The 26,563-nt window shown below is 36.8% G+C and overlaps 1 protein-coding gene across 18 annotated transcripts in view; it reads left to right on the forward strand.

Moving 5' to 3' along the window:
- CACNA1D (calcium voltage-gated channel subunit alpha1 D) overlaps positions 1 to 26,563 on the forward strand; it is a 171,663-nt gene that overhangs the window by 64,764 nt on the left and 80,336 nt on the right. For 14 of the 18 annotated variants that reach the window (XM_042020350.1, XM_042020460.1, XM_042020369.1 and 11 more), the window contains exons 5-8: positions 1,693 to 1,835; positions 3,193 to 3,345; positions 4,186 to 4,382; positions 16,734 to 16,837. In XM_042020350.1, coding sequence (XP_041876284.1) covers positions 1,693 to 1,835; positions 3,193 to 3,345; positions 4,186 to 4,382; positions 16,734 to 16,837 — 597 coding nt within the window. Of the gene's footprint in view, positions 1 to 1,692; positions 1,836 to 3,192; positions 3,346 to 4,185; positions 4,383 to 16,150; positions 16,255 to 16,733; positions 16,838 to 26,563 lie in introns of all 18 variants that reach the window. The other 4 variants (XM_042020342.1, XM_042020447.1, XM_042020467.1 and 1 more) reach the window with 1 other exon arrangement.

Below are 26,563 nucleotides of genomic sequence, written 5' to 3' on the forward strand. Positions count from 1 at the left end.
TAGAAACATTTTTAAAATCAAAGCTTAATTAAACCTTTAAACTTTGGTAAACTCTAGAGGAATATGAGCGTAAATTTCAATAAAGATCAATAGTTTTATACCTTAATGGCTTTTTAGGAATGACATATGTCCTGGTTTCAGCTGGACAACATAAAATAACAGAGCTGTAGATACAGCTGTGAATGTGATGCTTTCTACTCTTTGTCATTTCTCTCTGTAACCCGTCAGAGTACGAATTACTTTGAGTAGTCCACTTACCTGCATGGCCTCCCACCTAATTTCCATTGATTTCTGTGAAAAAATAAGGTCCCAGTAGAGAAAGCTTTCATAGCAGCTTCCTATGCCGTTTAATTTTCTGAATGTTCTATGAACTGACAGGCTGAAAGGTTCTCTGAATTCAGGACTTGATTTAGAAGCCTTTTTAATAATGTCTGTTTTCAGAGCATAAATAGTCACTCTTGAAATCATTGAGGTGGTTTGTTTTCCTGCAATTATGCTTCTGTTAAATTCTAGGCCTGGATCAGACCTGATATTCAATGTCTGGATTTGGTATAACAGTATGTGGGCTGCTGATGTTCCTTGTAACATCTTTAGAGTCTTTGTGGCTGAGTTTTTCCCTGGAGCAGAACGAAGCAGTCCTAGGGATGGGTATTGACTGATATGGGTCAGCTGCTTACTGGGGGCAGGGTAAAGCCTTCAATAATCTAGTTTAGGCACCCCATTAAATAATATATGATTTCAAGCAACTATCCAGCGTGACAGAGTTCTTAACCAAAGTTGTGAAAACTTTTCATGACCAAACTAAAACCCTGCACATTTCCGACATTCTTTACAAGTGTGGAACATTTCTCATGATTGCAAAACTCTATTAACTTGATAATCCTTTTGGGAGAAGTGTAGCTCTGCAACTATTGAACTACAGACTCTGTGCAAAGGATAACACAGTTTGTGTAGTATAGTGAGAGTCTAGAAAACCATGTGTCTGAAATGGAGCTCCAAACTAAAATAAACCTAAGATTAATTTGTATTTCAAGAACATGCATCACTTTAAATTTCTGCTAAGAGTAGGAAAGCAAAATAAAAGTCTATAATAGTGCAAACTATTCTAATGAATGACTAATTCATTTCTGCAGGGAAAAAATACAATATAATAAATGAGCCATCTGGGAATATAGTTTTCCTCAGAGGTATTATGTGTAAGAAACAAATCTTTTTGGTGTTATTAAATGGTGAATGCTAATTGTTTTTAAAATATTCAGTTTCTGCTGACTGTATATAGAATATTGTACTGCTGTGCCACTTGGAGTTCATGTATTCCACCAAAATTAAACCAGATGGTTTTAGTTATTATCTATTTCTTCTTCTAAAGGGAAGATTAATTCTCCAAATGTTAAAGTTAAAATGTTTGAACAAAAGTGGCAAAGTAGCTTCATTTATTTAAAAATAGAAAACTGTGTATATAAGCTGAATGCTAAATTTTTGACTACTGTGTGATCCTCATTCTCTAGAGGGATTATAAAGTCTTGCACTTCATAGCTCTTTCTGTCATGATTTAATGTGTAAATATACCTCTCAATTTGACATCTGAACAGCTTTTCAGAATGATCTGCAGTTCAACTAATTTCCAAAGCAACATCTTTGACTGCGTGGTAAATGGACAGTGATGACCTTACCTTTCATCTCCTTTTCCAGATTATTTAGTGTAATATTGGAACAATTAACCAAAGAAACAGACGGTGGCAGCCACTCGGGTGGCAAACCTGGTGGCTTTGATGTCAAAGCCCTCAGAGCCTTTCGTGTACTGCGACCTCTCCGGCTTGTATCAGGAGTGCCCAGTAAGCTCTGCTCTCTTTATTTCCATTGCAATGAGGAAAGTAACTGCTCTGATTATTTAACTGTCTTCTTCCAGACACTACAGAAGTGAAATGGGATAAAGCTGAGATTTTTATCTGGCTACATATATAAAGTGAATTTCAAGATGAATGATATCCTATTTCAAGCTGAACAAGGGATTGTGAATTCAGTCAATGTATGATCTTCTTATACAGGTCAATAAGCAGACAGGGGAATACACTTCCTTTTTAGGAGCTTTATGTAAAAGTAAATTACATGTTAAAATGCAAATAAACCAGAAAATAAAATTCAAAATTTTTTTTTTATTCTAAAGGCCTGCATTTGAAAGTGTAGGTGGTCCTAAAATAGTTTATATGTTGGTAAGTTGTATGCCAGACCACGTTCCACATTTCATGTTTCCTGCTCCCTCCAATGCACATGAATGCCTTCTGTTTATCTCAGCAGAGCTAACAGATAAATTAGGAAACTTAAAAAGTAGAACAATATTGTTTAAGGAAAGCAATTGTATTTTCTGATATTTCCTGTTTTCTTTTAATGCTTTATTAAGTATTGAAGGTTTTTGGGCTATATGAGGTTCACAGCTTACAGTTCAGCTCCTTCCAGGGCATTCAAAGGAAGAAAGCTAATTCTGTGTTTATTATATCGTGGACTATTACATGAAAATGATTGATTTTTGGCAAAAGGACTTCAGTGGGTACAGAACAGTCCTATGAAATGTCAGAGAGAAGGTCTATCAAGTTATAAAAGAGGCATATTTTATTCTCATTGGTACTGTGGATTTAGTCACTCAAGCTGGATAAATATTTAATTGAAAAAAAGAAAATAGAGCAGTTTTGAAAAGGATAAATGATGGAAGAATAAGTGTATTCAGAATACAAATGTGTTTTCCCAGTTAACTATATTTTTCTCCCAGAGCAAAAAGACAGTTCTACAATTGGCTGAGTGTAGATTTTCTCAGAACTTGCCACAAAGTTTTTGTTTTAGCACAGAACTTCTTAAAGGTTATATAAAATGACCTACAGGCACACTCTGACTACATGCCCTTTCTTTATAAAAGCACCCACAGATTCTTGTGACACATTTCAAGCACTGACTTGTATGATATAACCTTTATTAACAGAGGAACTAATTAGAAAGAAAGTTTTAGATTCTTATGAAGATTTTTATACTACAGGAACATTTTGTTGTTCTGGGCAGTAGATGTTTTAAAAAAACCTGGTTATCTCTGCATGTCTGTATCATTAAGTTCTAATAATATGTAATTATGTAAAATCTGATAGAGCAAGACATAGAAATATGGTTCATATCTTATATCCTGTTTTGTTTTTTTTTTTTTAGGTTTACAAGTTGTCCTGAACTCCATTATAAAAGCCATGGTCCCCCTCCTCCATATTGCCCTTTTGGTATTGTTTGTAATCATAATCTATGCTATTATAGGATTGGAACTTTTTATTGGAAAAATGCACAAATCTTGTTTTCTTATTGATTCAGGTAAGTCATTAAACTGTTGATTAAAATAAGGGTTTGATGATGTTTTCTTTCAAATCTGTGGGATTTCAGTTTGAAATAGAAGTAGGGGCCAAAGCATTGAAGCTGTTGTAAACCCAGTTTATGCTGGTTCATAATTTTAGGTACAGTGCATTAAGTGGAAAAAAAAAATCCAATACCAAAGTCACAAAAAAATCAAACTAGTTAGAGACTAGGCCATGCTCTGAATAGGTTTTCATTTCTGATATGTGTAGTTGAAATATCAGTAGTGAAGAAAATAAGGGTGACTACCTACATGGAACACATCCAGATTTTGGTAAGGAGTTCTGTTCTGAAATGAGTGAAGAAGGAAAACAATGTTCTTCCATCCAGGTGAAACAGTGAAATGGAAGTGTGTGTTGTGGGAGAACTTTGAAGTAGTGAAACCTGGTGGCTAAAGATGCTTTTCTATTAGCTAAGTAATGAAGATGACTGTGTAGGATTTAGATCCATTTCCCTGAGTGGTCCATGTGTTGGTGTGAAGTGCCATGAATTGAAGTAGCAGCAGCGAAGAGGAAAGAAAAAGTCAGCATGAGGAACTTCTAAGAAATGATGTGTTATTACATTATGCTTCTTTCCACTCCTTAATTACTCAAGCTCTTCTATACATTGTTTTGATTAACCTATTTTGAGGTTGTAAGGCCCAGGTCTTGAGAAGCTAAAAGCTCTGAAGCTCTCATGTATTGCCTTTCTCAGCTTGTAATCTGGATTTATTTCACAAAAGCGTTGATATTTCTTCATGTAAAGGGTTAACTCATGAAAACCTGAGAACTCAGAGTTCGGATTTTTTTGGTCATTTTCCAGATATACTAGTTGAAGAAGATCCAGCACCTTGTGCATTCTCAGGGAATGGCCGTCAGTGTGTCATGAATGGCACTGAATGTAAGGGTGGATGGGTTGGACCAAACGGAGGCATAACCAACTTTGATAACTTTGCATTTGCAATGCTGACTGTGTTCCAGTGTATAACCATGGAAGGATGGACTGATGTGTTGTACTGGGTAAGTTCATAAATCACCAAGCTTTCTTTGCTTTTAAACAAGCTTCTCTGTTCCAGTGGGAATTGAGCTGTTTCACAATACCATCAGCAGGAAATCTTGGTGAGTTTTGCAGGAGATGAGCTCAGCTGTGTACTTGTTTCAGTCACAGCCTGTTACTGGACTCCTCAGGCTAAAAGGATATTTTAGAAACAAATTTATTCATTGCTTATTTGAGGGTTTTTTTGCCTATTCTATTTGGATAAATGTAAAGCTACATTTATGTCCTTTGGACTAGCATTTTTTTGCGTGAGCCTACAGATATTAAGTCTGTCTTCATTCATTAGGTTTAAGAGCTCTCTTTTTGCAGTATTTGTACAGATTTTTCCACAATTTTAACATAAATTAGAACAAAGCAAGCTCTCAACTGACATTGCTTGCCATGGGGACTGAAAATCATGTTAACCATTCAGAAACTGCAAATTACAGGAGCTGTGGCCCTGACACCATCTCCATGGAAGCAGCAAAAGGTGTTCAAAAACCTGTGTAAATCCTCACCTTTAAACGCTCATTTGGTGCAAGGTATGGTACTTCCAGAGTCTTGCAACATCAACAGTCAGCTGGACACAGACTGGGAAACTGAAAGTGGAGGAAAATGAACACAGATTTTTAAAGGAAACACTTTAAAGGAGTTACCTAAAAACACAGATAGACATTTCTCTGCTTAACCCTATTCCACTCTAAGGGACATGACACTGTTTTGTGAATCTTGGAGTATCTCAATATCTGATGTGAGTGATTTGTCCAAGGCCATTCAAGAAGTCTGTGACAGAACCTCCCATAGGTGCTGAACATCAGTGACAATATTCTGTACTACTTGCTACTCAGCAGTAAGTCTTTGCAGCTATTAAGACCTTACAAAAAACATAATTCTAACAGTTCAAATGTTAGAAAATAGGTATGGAAGAAGAAAAGCGATTACTAGTAAAGATCACTGTTAAAAAGGGATTAGTTATCTCAAGGAGTATCTTAGTGGAACTTTAGGTTTTGTTGCTGACAGCAGCTCACATCGTGAGTTTGTTCGTCTGGATAAGTGGGATTATTTACTAACAGTGCATCTGTTGTGGAGTACTGGATGCATTTCAGAATGTAGTTCTACCCAGTGAATGACCACATGATTTTATGTGGTCATTTGTTGCAAATCAAGGTGAAATGAACTGTTGCTAAAACATGTAACACCAGAGTGTAGTCTCAGATAAAATCTGCAATACTGAAGTATAGACTATGGAGATGTTTTTAAGAGAATATCACTGTTAAAGATAATTAAGATGGTAAAATGGCATTCTTTTAGGATTGAAAGACCAAAAATAGGGTACTGTGAATAGCTGCTTTCACTGTCTGTTATCAGTCACAAAACTGGCTAGAAACGTACGAACCTTCAACACTAATGAGTAACAATTATGTACAGCTACTTATAGGCTATTGCATGATTTCCCATTGTAAAGGTTTGTCAGTTCCTTGGGATTTGCACTAAAACTCTCCCTAATTTTCTAGGAGACTGTAAATGTAGAATTAGTATGTGCTTTATGGTTTGTATTCATGGTGATGGCAATTATTTAAATTCTTCCTGAAAGGGAAGGTGTGCCATAGTTATCTAGAAAAAACAAAACATTTAACATCTTTTGGGGTTAAAGTATACCCACATTTGAGGAGCTGATAATTCCTCCAACTTTTTTCAAAGAAATTTAATATAAATCTTTGGAGAGCTGCTGTGTTTAGAATACAATTGTTACAAAACATATAGAAACAATTTGAGTGGCTCAGAATTAAACATTTTTTCCCCTGGGATTTGATGACCTAATTAATCTGCTGCCCTTTAGAAACCTTTGTAGTCTCCACTGACAGCAGAAAAAATTAAAATAATTAAAATAGGATGTTGAATCTTTTCATGATCAGACAAAATGAAAAGTGTAAGAAAATTATAAACAATTGAAAGCTATGTGAGTTGTTTGTACTTATTTGTCTATAAGGAGTTTCCAATGTAGAATGTATTTACAGGTACACAGGTGTCATTTTTCATTTTGTTACAAATGACACTGGAATTATTAACAGTGAAACAAATATTTATTGATCTAGTGAAATATCAAAATCAGATATTCAGGTGGGTTTGGAATCTATCTTAACTGATGCTTATATAATTAAATTATAGATTCAGATTCTTTCTATGTATAGACCAAAAAGTTGCCCATTGTCAGGCTGAAATTACTTGCTGAGGACAAGAGGAATGACAACTTATATGTTTAATTTTATCACTGGATCAAGCTGAGGTAGATTTAGCTAAAAATTGGAAAAGATTTCATTTCATTTGAAAATTGTAAAATCTTTAGGGAGATACCAAATTGTAATAAAAGAATGTTCAAAGAATCTGAGGAAGCCTTTTTAGCTCGATGTGCATGGGGTTTGTGGGTTGCTTTTTACTTAGAACTCTGTTAATAATACACAGACTGAATGAGTTTTATACAAAACAAATGAGACCAAACCCACAAATATTAGAAACTGCACAGAATTCTCATTTTTCATTTGGTCACTGTGTGAACAATGAAATAAACTTATGTAGGCTTCTCTTGCTAGCAGGTGTAATGTGAGTGGGTGAAATCTGTGCAATATTTTGCATCGTGTTAAATGACATTCTGTCAGCAAGGATGACTGCTGAAAATGACAGCTTCCAAAAGCACTCACTGGCACAGCTCCTTATCACCTGGTTAACGACAGTAAACTTGCTTTAAAAGTTCTCTAAGCACCAATAATGAATTTTCTCTTATGCATATCTATTATAAGTTGAGGCCTCGATTCTGCTGCTGCTGGGCACCCTTCAGATCATGGTGGCGTATGTGGGCATCCTGCTGCTCACCAGTTTGCATCCCAATCCCATATGTCCTACTGTGTTTTAGTGTCTTCACCTGGCCTCTTTTCTCTAACTTACTCTTAACTCACTGGATAGCAGGCATGATGTGGTTTATCCACAAAAGATATGGCTCCTTAGTGCCAAAGGTTCAAATTTAGAGGTTAAGGGGTGTTCTCCTTGTTTTCAGCAGCCAGTGCACCAGGTGTGCTCCCAAATTGTATGTTTGTGTCTGCACTTCTGTATGTTTTCCATGTTGGGACTGTGTTTATTCCCAGTCATGGTCCTTTCTGTTTGCTCTGGAGCCCTAATTGGAGGCTCATCCTTTTCGTTTTGGATCCTGGTGCAGTCCCTGTTATCAGCCAAGTGGCAGCCCTCTGTGTGCCCAAGTTTTTAGTGCTCTGGCTCACATTCTAAAGCTGAGAGCATAGTACTCTCTACCTCATTTCCAATTTATGCTAGCAAGCTCTCAGGAATTGCAGAACTTGAATCTGCATTTGCATATCTGGCTCCAGATTTTTCCCATGTCTTTGAAACATCTCGATGTATAATCTATTAATGGCAAACATGTATTTTGTAAATTGCTTTTTATTTTTAGCTGCTTTGCTTGATACATGGGAACACGGATAATGAGCAGTGATACTTGCCAGAAAAACCCCCAATTTTCCCATGAGCACCAAAATTATCACATTTAATTCTTGTTTTCACCATAGTGAAGTTATCTTGAGTTACTACACTTGAATAATCCAACTGTAGCTGGAATGAGAGATGGTCAGGGCCTCTGAGAAACAAAGTTCCTAATGGGATGGGTTGCCAGCACAGTTGCTTCAAAGATGGGACAAATGTATTAGTGGCTACTGGTTTTTACTAGGTCAATTTTATGGACAGATGCTGCATCACTAACTCAAATTTTAAAGCTCCCCAGTTCTCTAACACCTGTCTAGCACTGTTCAGAATGATCTGGGGACTGCTGAGATTGAAGCACTCGAGCTAAAATTGCTGAATAATGATACACTGATGTCTTACATGGTTTTGCCTATTAATACACCTACTGATATGTTAACAAGATATTCTCTAAAGGATTCTTGCTTAAAATACTCAGTTCATTACTTGAAAAGTCTAGGCAATCTAAAATATACCTAAAACTCATATAAGGTTTAAGGCAAGGGATGTCAGTTTTTTTCAAAATATACCCTTTACTGATATGTCAGCTTTTAAAAACTGGTACTACTTTTTGCTAATAACATATTATCATGAAAGAAATACTTCATTCATTGTTCCTCTGCTTTTATAACTAAAAAGGCTGCATTTAGGAACCTGTTTCCTGTTTTCAAAATTGAGCTTTATATCCCCCAATATACTCCTTGAAGCATCTAAAAACATCTCCAAATAATCCATCATTTCTGTAATACAGACTGGTTAGGGTGCACTGCACTTTTGCATAAGTGTCTGCACAGCCAGTGCATTAATGTCAATCAGATCAGGTCAGGAGCTCAGTCTCTACTCCTGACACTTTTTAGAATTCTCCTATTCAAGCATCTTAAGGACAGACTCAGACACAGTGTACTTCAAACCAGCTGATGTGCAACCAAAGATATTTCATAAACAGAAGCAAATGTTTTACAAATACATATTACACAAGAAAACCCCTTGGCTCATGCACAAAATGTATTATTAGGCTATAAACAAAAAACTGCAAAACATGTTTGAAGTATTATCAAAACTGTCATCAGAGTGCTGACAAGGAATTTCCTAAAAATACCTTTCCAAAAATGTGACCAAGAGTCAAATAAGCAATAATACTCTAGAACTTTGAATGATTTAATAAGCTAGTGGGAATCAACTGCTTAGGGCGATTTAACCATGTTAGTCCTGTTCCCCCTGCAGAAAGGGAAGGCATGTTCCTGCATCCAAACAATACTTGTCAGCAATGAATTTCAGCTTATTGTCTGCAAGAAGTCAAAGAATGCTTCACAGCTTTTTTCCATTTGTAAATCAGTTGCAAATACTTAGCAATGTTAAAAACTGTGAGGAAACATGCCTGAAAAATCTTAGAAAATACTTATTTCTGCTTTTTCCTCTTATGTACCAAAGGAAAGCTTTAATGCTGTTCTGCTAGCATTGCTCAGCAGCACTCACAGGTCATCTGAGGGAGGCTCTTGAGTGAAACAAGTCAGCTCATCCCCAAAGGCATTGTTGTGCTGCATGCACAGAGCTCCCAGCCTTCCATGACTACATAGGCAGAAAGTTAACACATGATGTACAGCTGGAGAAAGAGTGATAGAAATATTGGATGACAGCATTAATATACTGCATAAATCTCCCTAAAGAGCCAGGGACTGCAGGCAGAATTTTTTCCATTTGAATGTTAACTACTTGAATCTGGTTTCATGTTAAAATCAAGATTAACCCCCCCACCTTTTAGGTAATGATTTGGACTAATTATCTTTTTATGTTCTCTAGTTGTTAAAAGCTCTGAGTCATCCAGTTTTGGAATGCAAGGAGACAGGACTTAATTTCAGAAAGAGAAAAAAGGGACTGATCAAATTCAGACAGAGGCAAACAGAGCTACCCAGCCAAGGAATATACAGATCAAAAGTTTGAATTATGATCAAAAAGGATGTGATTTATATATATAAATATACATAATTTAATAATATATGATATAGTAGAATTTTTTTCCAATTAGCCTCTTAACACAAAGAGCCCACCTGAGGAGGAATTTAAAGTAACTCACAGGGAAATATCTTTCCCATGAGGTGAATTTGATTGACTTTGACAAGATATCTGGTATCTCAGCCTCAGCTGACTGCTGACCTGTACTGTAGTCAAAGTGTGGAACTAATTTCTTGTCACAGATTATTTCAAATACTAAGACAAACTTATTATTTCTCCCCAGAAATTTTAAATAAAACTGGGTAGAAACTGGATTGGAAAGAGAGGCTAAACTTGGGGTTGTGCTAAGAACTCCACTAGTCCATCAGCTAGACTTTCTTCCAAAAACTTTGCCATAAGAAGCAAACAATTATTTTATAACATTCCTAGTTCCCAATCTGTCCCAGGATAACAATTTAGTAGATAAATTTAGATCTTCCTTACTACTGGGGCTTTGCTCGTTGTTGCTACGTAAACTAAGGTAGCAATTTTACATCATCTCTCTGAATAGTAAATGCATTGTACTTGTATTTTTTTGTATCCAGTATGTGGGAAATATTAAATACATCCAATTGTTGTATAATGTACATTTATAGATGGAATAGCAGATTCGAAAAGAAAAAAGGTGTTTAGTACAGAACATCTGTGTGGATACTATAACTTTTCATTTTCATACATGGTAGCTAACTATTTAAAAAATAAACACATTTTTCATCACATTACTTACTTAATAGTTTTTTGAGCCCTTAGATTTAACAAACCAAATCTATGTGTAGGTTTTATAACTTTTTGTGAAATTAGTTTGGGCAATATAGATAAATAGGTACAAGCACTAACAAATTGTAAATCTGAAATTAACATGCTCCTATCTTGGATTTTGTTATATCTGGAATACAGATTTTATTAAAGCTGGTAGTGCTCAATAACAAACCTTCTCTGGGTTACTGTTTTGCAGAGGTAGTACTCTTCATTTTGTTATGGTTCTGTCCATCTGCTCTGCAGATTCAAGCAGGGATAGACAGCTATCTGAAAAAGATAACACAATTTCTTCACAGTCACGTTTGACATCTTGGCTTTCCTTGGAACCATTACTTGATTTCTGCCCAGCCCCTCCTCCCAGTAAGACAGTAAGCTGATTAATGGAATGCCACTAACAGGAATTAGCTAAAATGGTATTAGATACAACACAGTGTCTGAATGCAAAAGAAAGACCTGCATCTAAACTCATTTCCAAGCAATCATAGTAAAAATTTATAAACAATCATGTTTTGAAGATTAAATGCTTTATGGGAGTACCAAAATTTTATGCCTCATTTGTGAAGTGTGGCTAAAACCAACAGAAGGGAGAAAATGAGGTCTGTTCACATTGATCAAAGCAAATTCATTAAGCTGAAGCAGCGTCTTCCAAGTAGAGGTTTAACGTGAGAGAATCACTTTTATGTGATCCTGTACGTGTGTCCTGTATGCAATTGTACAGTCCAGCTTACATAACATAAGACAGAGACCAAATTTAAGAGGTGATTAAGCAATTTTGAGGCTCTCTAGGTACTGTGACAATTTTACGCTTCTCAATGGGATCTCTTTCTCTTTAGGCCTACCTTGATGCCTGAGCCATGGAATTCTCATTTTTCCAGTTGTTGCTGAGCTGAAATGCTTAACAAAGAGTGATCTTGGGGCACACCCCACCAGTGCATCTCCATTCTGTGTCAGAAGCACAATAAATCTGCATCTATCCAACCAGGAGAGCATCAGGGAAATCTGTGCTTTGACTCCAGAACATCGAATATAAAATTCCATGCTTTTATAAACCAACCTAGAGGCTGCTGTGCTTCAAGCATAGCCTGTTTTAAGTCAGCTTTACGTTAACTCCACTTCAGCCAATAATATCTCAGGACAAAACCTTTGAAGCCAGGCAGCTTTGAAAAGCTCTCTGGTGTGCTTTGCACTGAGTAGAATAAATAGCCTGGTCTGGGGTTTTGTGAAACTCCTTTGCATGCTTCCAAGAATGCAGGGTTAGTCCCACTTCACAAAATACTAATGTATGAAGGATTTTTACAGCTATCAAGAGGCTGAGTTTGTCAGTCTGCACAATTTTTAAGATGATGAGGCAGATTATAGGTAGCACTAAGTAAACCCACCAGTTGTGTGTCTGTTGGAATGTTATGAAAAGAAGAAGGTAAAATTAAACCTAAGGAAGCTAAGAAACTTAAGAGGGTTTTAAACATTGTGGAAAATCAAAATAGGTTAATGCATCAGCACATTGTATCTGTAATGGTACAAATGCAGAATTAGAGGTTTTGTTTTAATCATTAACCCCGGGTAGAGCTTATATTAATTACAAATTGAGTTTGCAACAGTTTTCAGTAAATGAATACCAGTACAGAAAAGTAAGACCTTCATTTGTGTGCAATTGCATGTGAGGATTTTACTCACAATTACCATAGATAGGGATAAATGAGATTTTAATGATTTCTAATGGATGTTTTAGATTGAAGTTTCCCATCTGCTGCTATGTAATACTAAGGGTTATATCTGCAGTAAACCTGACTTCTTCCCTGTTTCACTTCAGTCTTGGTCTCTGATCATTTATGCTGTGTTGTATTGATAGTTGACTCCAACTACAGCACAGCTTACAAGATAATTTATCCACTTGAGGTGCCACTTGAGGCATTTCAGACTGTACCATGTTTGTCTGATCAGCTCAAGATAATTCTTCAAGACTGCAAACTCAACATATATGTGTAAACATAAAGACCCAGATAATTAATGTGTGGTACACATCTACTGTTATGGTGAAACAGAACTAAGGGATTAGAAAAATACTTTGTCCTTCATATTCCTTACCTCATCTGCCCTCTGGTTGATGTGATGGACAAACTGCTGAGAACTGACATTCAGAAAGCGAGACTAGATCTTTAAAAAGACAAAGGGCAAGAAGGATGGTGCTTGGCAGTGTCCTTGCCATAGGTGTTATGAAGGCTGAAAGCCTCATGGCCTCAGACAGAACAAGTCCATTGAGAGCCATTAAATATGACACCTCCTTTGGTACAGTGCACCCCTGAGACACAGGGCAGGGGATTCTTGCAAGGCATTTTGCTGAGGATTTCAGATGTGAGATCTCCTTGAATTCCTGGATTTGCTTCAGTGCATCTGGAATTTGTGACTTTAACTCCTTGTTCTGCACTTTGGGTGAGAAGTCAACATTAATCCCTTCAAGTGAATATATCTTGGTTTTGAGGATGGAGATTTTCCTGTTCTCATATTATTAGCCAAGCTCTGTCTCCATTTTTAATCAGAAGGCAAATCAATTCCTTTAATCTTTCTTTAATTGGAAGTTATGGAAAATGCCATTTGACATGCATGAAATGAGCAGCAAACTTTTCCAGAAGGAAAAGACTTCTTTTTATACTTTGATCTCTGGTATTAATGCAGTCTTAAATATTACTTCATGAATAGAAATGACAATGCATTACTTGATTAGAGTTTAATTGTATCTAGAATTAAATGATAAAGTTGTTGAGTAGTTTTTAGGAATTCAATCTTAGATTATTGCCAAGGTGTTCTACTAGGTTCAGGTGTTCCAGAGTTATGGAATTCTTTTGGAGTAGTTCAGCATCTGCCCAAACTGAAACATTTCTTCTAGTATTGGTTAGCTGCAGTTGCCAATTTTTGCTTCATAAAGCATTAGTGAAGCAAATTTATAATATATAATTAGATAGATTAGCCTGAAACATTGGGCTTAAAATCCAACTCCGTAAGTGAGAATGAATTTTTTTATATGCTGCTAATTATGAAGTGAATGCAAATCACAGCTGCTCATACTAACAGAGCCTTTGTGACAGAACAAGAGAATTTCAGCTTTGCTCCTGGGTTAGAGTTAGCAGAATGCCTGGCTGCTTGAAAATGTTCTCTTTACGATCAAAAGCAGAGCGTGGAGTTGTATTGCAGTGACTCCCAGAGCTCTGTTTTTTGAGCTCTGCTCAAAGTAAAATTGTAAATATTAGTCTCTCAGGTTTTTCGAAATGATGCATAGCAGAAAATGTTGGCACCAATACTGGAGGAATTTATGTCTTCACTCTGAACTCTGGTGACTTGCAACAACTGCCTGCCAATGGTATAGTTGCTAGATGCAAAATGCATTCAGATGTATTTGAAATTTAATTAAAACGTTTGCTCTGATCAGTTATTGCTAGAAAAAACACTTGGCCTTATGGTATGAGTCAGGTCTATGAAGCAAACTCAATTCTAAAGTAGTAAAATAATTATGAATAGACATTTAAACAAAAATTGAGTAAATACTATTCTTAAAACATAAGGCCAGATGCCTACACTTGAAAGAAGGCAAGGGGCAATCCACTGGGATGAGGGAGAAATTCAGTCTGGGCACTGGGATGTTCTACTCAGTGACTTTGATGCTTCATTGCTAAAACTTCTCAAACTAGGGGACTTGCTTTGGCAGAATGGGTATGGATGATAAAACCTGAAACACCACAGCCACTGTCCTTAACAGAGCCCCCTGATGCGCCAAGGATTGCTGAAAGCGTTGCCCTGGAGACTAAGTAGGTATAATGGCAGCATTGTGAAAGACTTGCCCATATGAATATTGCAGGACTGAACAATCTTGGGATCTCTTGAAATTGAAGGAAATGATCCCAGTCTCACTGAATGGCTATAACCCTTTTCTATTTTAACTTCTCCAAAATACAGTTTTATTGGAAGAGGAAAAAAATCCAAATCAAAGATATATTTTCATGTTTTTCTTTTTTGAAGCAAGTGTAATTTTAAGTTACTTTTCAGTACCTCAGTTCAATTAAAAAAGCATTTTAAAAGATGATGCATAGATTCTTTTAAAAGGTGCATGAAGAAGCTGTGTAAACTAATCTGGTTTGTTTACTTTGCTAAGTATAAACTGATGTTATTACAGATTACCATTGAAGAGAAGTGCCTTTGGGCCTTAATCTGCAAAGACTTAATGCTTCTGTCTAACCCTCCAACAACCCCTCTTGCAGAAACTGAGGCTGATATTAATTAAGACAGGGGATAAAACAAAAGAAGTAATTTTGAAAAATATTTGTTCCCATGTTTAGTAGGTTTATTCCAACAGAGATGTTAGGGAGAGGTGTCAAACTTGACTGTCAATAGAGCTCAAAGCCTAATCAAAGCTTTCAGATACAACAAACACAATGGCATTAACAGGAGAGAAAACAGATTTGCAACTAGATTGTTCTACAACACCATAAGTATTTTTATCATCTGCTGAATTTCCATGACTATATAAAATTTTAAGAAGAATCTAATGCAAAAGCTGGAATAATTCCTCTTCAAGAAGAACCGTTTCCAAGAAGCTTCGTGTCAGAACAATTTTTGTGACTTACCAAAATATCTTTTTGCACCTGTATCCTATACACAAACATCTCCCTGTTTAAAAATATCTGTTTTTCTGAATAGGCCTTTTTAGATCTCCATGGGTATGTTTCACAAGTCCATCCTTTGATAGGTATAATGAGCTAGCTGAGAATAGCAAGTGGAAGAGATCTTTATAGAAAATGTTTGAGTCTATAAAGAGCGTATTGAAAGCTCTGTTACTTCAACGTCTCTTTAAAAAAAAAACCACCAGCAACAACTTTTTAAATTTCATTCGGCCTTGATCTGGATATAATTTACATTCAGAAGTTTTCCTGGGATGTTTCCATGTTTCCATTGTGTTTCTGAAATTGTGTTCATGCTTTTCACACAGATTCATTCTCATTTATTTCTTTTTGAATTGATTTAAGATGTCTGAGTGCATTTGACTGCTGTATTTCAGGAAAAATGGTGGGAATTCCATGTTACAAAAGCTCATACTGCTTGTACAGTTGAGATTCACATTGCTGTTTATTTTCTCAAATGATCATCCTAATATTTCAGTGTAGTTTGTGATCATCATCTTAACTGGAGATCTGAAATATAGCTCATGTTCTCAGCATTTAAAGAACAGAACTGTTGCAGTACTCCATTTATGTTCGATAATATTTCTGATCCAAATGTTAGCTTCACTCAGCATTTTGTTTTAGGGTATGTGTTAGGAACGCAAAGGGAATGTGGCCAGTGCTTTCTTGCTCTTATTTTTCTTCTTGGATTTCTGAAGGAATGCATAGAATGTTATGTAACCTGAATGATCAAATTTTCCTTTCTCTGACTCTTCATTGCTGTTAATACAGTGATCTACTCTATAAGATCATCTTATTTCTTGCAGATGAATGATGCAATGGGATTTGAATTGCCATGGGTGTATTTTGTCAGTCTCGTCATCTTTGGGTCATTTTTCGTACTAAATCTTGTTCTTGGTGTATTGAGCGGGTAAGCATACACCTTTTTCATCATGAAGGCAGAGTCCTGAATTCAGTTGCCAAGAACACACAGGTTATCTCATACAGGTGAGATTTCAGTTGGGATGGCATCTTTTAATAAACCTCTATTGCTTCCTCCTTTAATTAGAACACAAAAAGTTCTCTGTAGCTATCTCATAAATAACATACAAACACTAAAATCAGAATTTAGACCTATCAGTATGTATTCTTCATGTCCTTTTGGCAAAGTCATAAAAAACACTAACAATTCTCATGCACTCATTTAGAAGTAATTTCAATTAATTCTGTATTGCCTCACATCTACAACAAAATTTGAGTAAGTAAATTTAAACAGTTGTTCATTCATTTTTTCCAAGATCTGGATAAGCCATAAACTTTATGTTGAACCTACGTGATCTGGCAGCTGCAAAAAGGACTCTGCTGTTTAATGAATGACTGAATCATAACTTATTTCATTGCGTTTTACAGGTAAATGATGCAATAGGATGTGAGTGGCCATGGATCTATTTTGTTAGTCTTATCATCCTTGGCTCATTTTTCGTACTTAACCTGGTTCTTGGTGTACTTAGTGGGTAAGCAGTTGAGTTAACATTGTGTATGCTACTGCTATTTGTAAGATGGCCTCTGCATTTACTCCAGCTTCTCAGCAATGGCTTTTTTGCATGCACTTGAGATTCTTGTGTCATCCTACCAGTGTTTGCTCTTTGGACTGAACTGTGTGATTCGAGCGCCTGTATCTGTCTTGACATCACGTTCACCATGCTTGCCAAAAATATTCATTAAATGAGGCACTAATCTCCTTATTCTATAATATTCCTGCAGGGAAAAAGGTTTTGTGCACAGAGATGGGCGGTGCACCCGCACAAATATTCTCCCCTGTTGTTATATACAAGTGTCTTTTTCTGAAAGACCAACTTTTGCTTTTCTTCAAAAAGTCATAAAGCAATTGGAGTGTTATTTATGTTTACCAGGCACATATTTTGCTCAAAATATTGCAAAATATTTTAAATGAGTGCTTCAGGATTTGTCTTACAGAGAGTGTGGCTGCACTACCCCAACACAGTGTTCAATGGTTCCTGGGTTGTAGAGCTGGGAACTGCTGTGACAGCCTGCACCAGGAACTGATATATTTATCAATAATAAAGTATCAATTTAATATTGCTGTCAGTTGGAGGTCGTCACAGCTTTTTGTTGGTTTTTACACTCCAGGGTCCAGCCAAGAAATAAAGTCATGTCAGTTCTAGCTGTATAATGTGCTTTGAAACTGTAGTTTATGGCAAGAGTTTGCCAGGTTTTCTTTTTACAAAGCCCCCTTACTTGAAGTTACAACCCTCTTTCGTCTGCCATTTCCTGGTTTCTAACACACTTGAGCTTGGGAAACTCCAGTTTATGGTAAAGATATTTTTTGACAAATATATAAAAGATCTAGCTAGCAATTGAATGCTGAAAAGAAAATTAGTATGGTTGTATGCATTAGTTTTTAGTTATACAGCAAAAAATATTTTCCTGGCAATCTCAGGCAAATTGTGCCATCTTTGTTAGCCAACAGAAAAATTTCTCTTGCATAGAATGCAGCCTGACACTGCAGTTGATGGTGTCATCAGGATGCTGACAGTGTGTGCAGCCCTATTCATGGTTTTGCCACATTGTATCCATTGTATCTGAAAGAAATTATAATGCATTATTCTATATTATTCCTAGAAATCAGATAAGCCAACAAAATTTCTAGGTGTTGATGTAACTTTGTTACAAGAGCACTTTTACCTGATGAGCAGTTTTACAATGTGCTTTTTAAAATCTTTCGTCATTTATCTGTGATAGATTACTGCTGCACACAGGAAACCAGGGAAAGCATAGTTTTACCTTACTGTCAGACTTGCTTTGCAAAGCAGATGTTTAAAAGCAAAATGGTAGTGCTAAACCCACACTACTGAGTTTTAGGTTTAATCTCTTCCTTCCAAGACCTGTCCTGTAAAGTCTGATTTATACAGTCATATCAGCTTTCTTTTATCCAAGGACACGTGTGTAAATTATTGCAAAACTAAGGGCGTAGCTTTAGCCATGCTGGAAAATGAAATTAGAAGGAGAAGGACACATAAATGAGGGTAGTTACAGTGTAATTTATTTCTTCTTTTGATGCTGTTACCTAACATTGCTGTGTGACTGGACTTCGCACTGAAGTCATTAGAGGATTAGGCTCTCACAGTTCCTTCTCTGGCCCTTAAGAACATCACAAGCACCAATTGGTTTTCTTCCTGTCCTGTGAAGGTGTCTGGTAACAGATAATAAATATTCTTATTTTTCCTCCCATGCCTCAAATTGTTATTGGTTTCAGATTTTTCTGTTTTTTAAAAGAAATTTACGGGGAAAATGGCGCCAAATTTGGTGTTTTGTTACATGCGTTAATTTTTTTTCCTGAAGTAATGGAAATTCAGAGATACTCTCATGAATCAGCTTAACATTTGTTTTAATAAATTTAAAATATTGTGTGTAGTTTGCAGCATTATGATGCATATATTTGTTGGAATATGGAGTAGCTTTTTAGGTGCCATTCCAATACCGGGAAGAGGCGTCCCCTAGTCCTTGGGTTCCTTCCTGCAGACAAGAAATCACCACTGATTTCTAGGTTTTGTGTGATCCACAGAGCTCTGATGCTCCTCAAAACCCTTACTGGCTTCCCTTGGATTTTCAGTGCACAGCAATGGCAGTGACAAGTGAACTCTCCTTAAATTCATCAAGCCATTAATTGCTAAATTTATTTTTCTGCCATAGTGTCAGCCAGGGTCAATTGAGTGCTCAGCGTGCTTGATGAATTGTCTGAATCCATGTTTGCCCTAAATACATGAAAGAGCCTTCCTAAAACTCCCATTTTTTGTTTTCTTTCTGAAGAAAATGACGGTAGAGAGCTGAGACACGTGATATGTAAATATCACCAAGGACTGACATTGAAAGTGCAAGGAGAAAGTCAAAGGGAATACTCCTGAAAGATACCTAGCATAGCAAACTGATGTTTGGTCCAGAAGTGAAGAGAATGTCCTGGCATACTTGTTTGAGACTCTGACAAACAAGGGCAAGTGTGGAATACTGTTACTCTGATTTATTTTGATCAGTATATGACAGTTGTATATAAATAATTTTCCCCATACTTTCTGTTTAGACCTACTAGCCTGGTCTAAATTTTATGGATAAAATTGATGTACTGGTAAAATCCAATAATGTTTTTGTGTTTCTTAGTAGAAAGGTAATATTTTTCATTCTGAGCCAAGCATTGAATATGCAACACATAATTTTTTTTTGTTTTTATTTAAAAATAAAATTAGCTTGTATGTTTAATACTCTTCAAACCATAACATGAAACTTGGCTTATGATAAATCTACAGGAAAATTAAATTTTACTAAACCAATCAAATGTCAAGAATGCAAAAATTATGCCAACTTACTTGAAAGCATGGCTTTGCATACAGATTTTGAAAGTGGAATCTGAATGCCTAATACCTTTTCTGTATTAAAGTGTTACTTCCTTTATATCAGGTTATGCTGTGTACATTTAAATCTGTCTGCTGTTTTTGATCTGTTTGTGGTTTTAAAATATTCAGTTATTCTCTTTGCACTCCTTTGTTATTCTGTGACCATCTGCCCCTTTGTATTTCTGTAATGCCTCTTGTGCACTGCATGTTTGATGTATTAAGATACTGTAAAATGGATGAGAATGATGGTTTGGCAGATCCTTTGTTTTACATCTAGCTCTTTCTGAAGGTGAGTATTTCCTGGTGATCCATGTCAGTCTTGCCTGCAGAAGGTGACATTCTTAAAAATAGAGTTCATATTTTTAATACCAGTAGTGTAAATGAATAGAAACAATGTGTGTATGGAATCTGCATGTGGTAAATATTGTAATTTCTGCATGGAAGCTGACTATGGAGACTTTTTCTTATGTATTCCCTTGAATAACAAGGATGGAGAGAATTCATAGGCTTGAGTTAATTCAGCTTTTTCAAAAAACTATAATTTTTACTCTGTATTAGATGCTAGAAATATTCACATTAGTCTAAAAGTGAATTCTCTGAAGGCATGAAATACTAGGCACAGAAACTGGGAGCTCAGGTCAGGCCTTCTCCAAATATTCCAGTGTACAAGACCAGAGCATATCATAACTATTGGTGCAAAAGAGTGAGCTGAAATTGAAAGTTAGAAATTATAAGGTTAAGGTTGTTGGAAAGTTATCAAATAAAGATCAGAATGGAGATTTTAATCTGTCCTGAAAGTGTTAAAAGTTAAAATAAAAAAAAAGTTAAAATAGACACGTCAGTAATTCAGCATGTATTAAACTGGTTTGCTGTGAACAGAGGAAATAAATTATAAAACTTCATAACTTATTTATCAAGAGGCATGGCTTTTAATGATGCATGATAATCTGTTCCTGAAGATAGACCTTATCATTAGGGGATGGGTTTTGCTGGTGCCATTTTACGCTCAAGGCATTAGTATTTCTTTGGGTAGCCATGGGAACAACTAAAACCTTTCAAACACACTTTAATAAATCTATAAGTTGAATTTATTGCCTTGCAAAAGGACACCAAGTCATAAGATTTGACATGTCCTTACATCCTCCTACATGTGATCTTGCAGATTACTAAGTGAATGTTAATTTTTTCAATTTCTTTCTCCCAGTAATATTTGCAATGTATGTAAATAATGATTCTAAAAGCTAAGGGTATGTACTCATCCACCCTAATCTCGCAGCAATATCTGTCAATTAATGTAATATCTGTTGGTGCACATAAGCTTATACACCTAAGAACTGTTGTCTACAGTATATATGGAAAAAATCATAGAAAAGGCATTTGAATAATGGTGCACCAAATAGAAAACGGCAGTAAACTGTCATCCACACCCTTTCAGCAAAAGGAAAATGAACTGGTTTTGACAGAGTTCCTTTTCAGAGCAGCAGGAAGGCCTAATGAAAAATATAAAATAAAAATTATTGCTGAAAATTTAACTCCTTCCCATAGATAAACCGAATATACATTGAAAACAAGGAGAGGGACTCTAGCTGTAGATCTCAGGAAGTTATGAGCTGAAAACAAAGGAAATGTTATATTTGATTGATCAATTGAATAAACTAACAATAATCAGCAAACATTTTCAGCTGTATACAGAGAAGCTGTATAATTCCTGCTTGAGACAGAAACCAATAAAATCAGTGGGGATAGTTCTGCACTCTTGAATAAGAGCTTGGAGGGGACTGATTTTATTTCAGTCCTGCCTGAACTCACCCCACCAAGGTTTCTTAGGGGTTACTCCTGTGAGGTTCTTGCTGGTGGAGCCCCTGGCAGGGAAACAAACCATGGCAGTTTCAGAAACTCTGTTGAGAGGCCACATCCCGATGTCAGGTGATGGCAGCATTTGGTCCTGTGCTCAGGACTTCCCCTTCTTCTTCCAAGAAATCCAGTGTCCTGAGCCAAATGGGTCTTGACCTAGGAGAGAAGGGGCACATCTTATTATGCAGATTTAATTAATAATGGTCTGAAACATCAGATCTCAGTTTTGTTACTCTATCAGATGGTTCCCTATCTTGCTGTTCCCACTGATGATCCTGTAGCATTCACGGGCTCTCTGGCACAGTAAGGCTGTACAGGCCCTTTGCTCCACAGAGCTGCTGCTGGAGCTGTTGAATGCACATTTTGTTAATTGCTAATGAATTGCATAGAAATAGCCATGGGTAGGTAATACCAGTTTGCATTTCCCCATCAAGAGCCCAATGCTCCTTGCTTAAGGAAAATTCCTGCTAGGATTTTTTTTTTGTCCTACAGATGTAGTTCTAGACTTCAGCCTGTGACTTTTTTTTCCCCTAGAAGAAGGGATGACAATGATGTATACAAATCTCCTGTAATTAAAGATGTGATGTCACTTAACCTTTTTTATGTCGCTCCACATCTGCTACACTTTACATCCAGCTGTGAGCTGTTGTGCATGCTTAGCTGTACTCTTGAAGTAGTTTTAATTCTCTGACTTGATTCTGCTAATTTGTTGGTTGGTATGGTTACCACTGTGTGAAACCACTCCTGCAGGTCTGGTGGCCATCACTGTACTCCTATGAGTACATTTTTGGTATTGTGGGATTGTTCTCTGTGAATAAATGAGAGTCTGGGATGTCTGAGTGGCAGTTCTACATATAGAATTAGCTTAACACTTTCCACATACCAGCCCCTATGTGCGGTGAGCTCCGTACAGCAGGAGCTTCGTTCTCCCTCCCACTGCATTTGCAGTGACACAGAAGGGCAGGAATATGGCTAACGAAGGATTTGTGTCCTGGTTTATACTCAGACATCAAAACCACCTGTTTGTTTTATGTCATCAGTGCCTAGAGAGGCACAGGAGTTTCAGCAACACTCGTGGTGCTGCACAGGCCCCCTGATGAAATATCTCTGGCCTTTAGCATGGGAAAGCTTTGAGCTGGTAGGAGGCTGGTATAGGTGACTAGTTACTATATCTGTGAATATACAGAGAGAAGGGAGAGTATAGCAAAAGCATTTCAACAAATTGTCTTAGGATTTTTGGTTAATATGACCCTGCCTGTTATTTAAGGTGTGAGAACCAGGGAGATGTAATTGAGTCCCAGCAAGCATTCCCTGCTGCCACTTCCACCTTGTTGCATCAAGCCATTCCCAACTGATGCATACCAGCAGGGGTTATTTCACTCTGCTGAAGGAAGACAAATCTGGCATGATTACCCCAGACTATTGAAGCATGAATTCAAGCCCTGCATTTTATATGCTTCTGCCTCAACAACCATTGATGATGATGGTGTTGTGCCTGAACAGAGAAATGAGATCATCTTTCTGCAAGGAGACAAGGAATTTTTGGGCAACAGAAATAAACCCTGTGTTTTATATAGTAGGTTAATTATCACTAAAAGTAAATGAGATTATGTAAATTAGTCTCCATCAAATGCTTTATTTTGCAAGTGATGTTTCTACTGTGCTGCAGATGCAGTACCCCCTGCCCAAAATACTTTCAAATGTCAGATCCAGGTCATTTTATCAAACCAGAATCAAATATGTATTTCAAAGTTAGCTCTTAGCACAGGCATTTGTGAAACCAAGTATTTACAGAGCTTAAGTCCACTTACTGCAATTAATATGCAGTTTCCTGAGCCTGTCAGCTTCAGAGGCTGCTGGCCTGAGTGCTGAGTTGGTGACAGGGAGGCCAGTTCAGGCCACCAGTCTGACCACTTCAGTCCCTATGTTGCCTACACAGCCAAAAGCTTTTCCTTTCTGCCCTGGACCCACCCTACCCACTCCACAGCCATGAAATGCTGCGCAAGCAGCTGTCTTAGTCCTCCTTCCAGGACATCAGCCAATGTTTATGTATCTTTATCTATGTATTTGGCTATCTTTTTGTCTGAAAGTCTTTGTCAGAAGCTTTAAAGAGCCAACATCTCTCACTCTTCTCACCCCCATCATCTTTTTCAAATTACTTATTTCTTGGCCAAAAAAAAAGAGATGCTTTTGTTTTGCCAACAGGAAACTCATTGCTTTCCAATTCTATTAAATTTTCCTTTCTTATTCATGGCGTTTCACTGAAAGGAGTATGTCCACATGTGTCTGAGGGGTGTCACTTCATTGTGGCTGTGATAGAAAAATAATACCATAGAGCCAGATTCTTCCCTCCCTGAAGAAAGTTGTCTTCTTGTGTGTTATAGTTCCTTACAAACAGGCAAGATGTTTAAAATAAAAACTAAAATTTTAAAATATTGTGGAAATAAGCACCCTTGCATCTCCCCCTTCTGATAAATTGGAGCAACCTATAACAAGGCAGCATCTGACTTCTGTGCAGTATTAAAGGGAAAGGTCAGAATTAGCTGTGTATATAAAAAACTAGGTTTAATTCTCTGTGTGCAGCCCTTTTAATGTGAAGTCAGAGTTAAAGAGTGGTTCAGCCATGAGTGAAGTACTCTTCAAAGTATCAGCCTTGCCAGCTGATTAATTAAAAAATTATTTCTTTCACTTCACTCTATATGATAATAACAACTTTTGTTTTACTTCACCCTCGCGCATCACATCTCCTTTGAATTAATGAGAAATACCTGAAGGACTTTAAATGAAAAAGGCATGAATACTTAGTAAAAGCTAGCAAGGCTTGTTACATCTCATTTCCTACTATGCTGTGATAGCTCTTTTTCCAAAGATATTGCCTGTGGGAAGTGAGTCATGAGTGCGTTGCCTCAATCAGGTGTAAAGGACAGTCTCTAATCCTCTCTCTGAGAGAAGCTTAAACCCAGCATTCCATAACCCAAACAGTTTCTTATTGACTTGTGAAATTATTCTTTTTTTTTTTTTTTTTTTGAGCAATTATCTTTCAGAGAGATCTTTAGAGCTCTCTCTTTCTCTGGCATTTTTGTGAGGAGAGGGCTTCTTGCAGGACCTTGTCCTTGGATGGGTGGTGAAGGGTGGCGAATGCAAAGCAAGCACTGGCATTCTTCAGCTTCATTACAGTGCTATCAGATGGAACAGGATGATCCCCATGTGCCAAACTGAAATGCTCTGTTGAATTAAGTCCTCAGCTGTAAAACACGTAGTGCCTGCCTCTTAGCTTTTACAGCAGAAAGCTGTGTAGCTTCTGCAACATAACATTAAAATGACCTGCAGCATCTCTATAGTTGTATGTAAACAGCTTAACACTTAAATTTACTGATGTCCTCTAAACACTGAATTATTTCTCTGATGTGTTTAAAGACTAAAAAGCCAATAAAAATAAATAAGAAACCCCCTGGAGAGTTTATGCCTTGCAGTTCTAAATAAATAATGTATGTCACCAAACAGAAATATTATATTGAAAAATGGAGACTTTCTATTATTCTGTTCTGTTTTCATAGGACAACATTTTAAGTGATAATTGTTTCACCTTCTCAAAATATTTTTCTGTCTTATGCTAATTTTCTAATTTTTTCCACTTGAGAAAGGGTATTATTGACTGCTTTAATAAATTTCCCCTTAAAAGTGTATTAATTAGGGAGTATTTTCAGGTGAAATTTTTCAATAAAGAGTTGCAAATTCATAGTAAATGAAATTGCTTTTTTACATTTTTAAAGCTTAATTTAAACCCTAGTGTAAGATTAACAGAGCTAGCAATAGGACAAGGGGTAAACAGCTTAAAACTTAATGAAGGCAGTTTAGATCAGATATTGGGAAGAAATTTTTCCCTGTGAGGGTGGTGAGGCCCTGGCACAGGTTGCCCAGAGGATCTGTGGCTGCCCCATCCCTGGAAGTGTCCAAGGCCAGGTTGGACAGGGCTTGGAGCCACCTGGGCTAGTGCAAGGTGTCCCTGCCCACTGCAGGAACGTGGAATGAGATGAGGTCCCTCCCTGCCCAAACCATTCAATGATTAATATGTTAGAACAAGCTTAACTTTGAATACTGAATTGTATGTACTTGGAATACAGTCCAAAAGATACTTGCCTGCCCCTAATTCTACATATTGATACTCAGGTAAATTGGAATGTGTTTGATCCTTCTAGCAAAAGGGGGTTACTTATTTTTAACTGTGGATCCCATTAAAAGTTGGAATAATGTTGGCACGTGAGAGAGATGTGGTGGGAGAATATACTTGGTAATTGTCTTGTGTGTCATTCAGGGAGTCATAGATTTATGGGGTAATTCAGGTTGAAAAAGACCTTAGGAGGCCATTTTATCCAATCTCCTTGTCAAAGAACATGATTTCCTTATTTTTATTATCATTGCAAGATAATTCAAGGATTGATCCTAATAATGAACTAAGCTGGGCAGACAGTCCAATACATTGTCTTGAGATTGGGGCAATGAGATAGAGGATTAAGTTTATATAACTGTTTCTGATCTGTGAGAACAGGACTTCTAGGTTGTGTTGCGGGGAGCAAAAGGGCAAAACCCCCAGATTTCCAACAGCTCAGGAGTCTGTGTGTGATATAGTTAAGGGGGAGCCCAGTAGTGGAATTCTGGAATGCTGTATGTTTGGATATGGCCAATGAACTGGATTTTAGAACCAGCTACCAGAATGTTCTTTTCACTGAAACTTAACTGTGAAATTACTTCGTTATTGCAAGTTAGTTTCTGTTTGTAGATAGAAGCAATTTTAAAATCTGTATTGAAGAGCAGGTAACTAAATGGGAGGAATGGACTCTTCCCTTATGAGAAGTGTCAAAAATACTGCTTAATTTTTGATTAAATTATAAAAGCTCTGAAAGTTGAGATGTAATGAGGTAGGGATTTGCCATGACTTCTTTACACCTCTACCTTGTTTTCAAAGCAGCACTCAAA

Source organism: Corvus kubaryi, unplaced genomic scaffold (assembly GCF_017639235.1).
Source record: "Corvus kubaryi isolate FWS band 111438036 unplaced genomic scaffold, C.kubaryi_AGA036_p1.0 124, whole genome shotgun sequence".
Classification (NCBI taxonomy): Eukaryota; Metazoa; Chordata; class Aves; order Passeriformes; family Corvidae; genus Corvus; species Corvus kubaryi.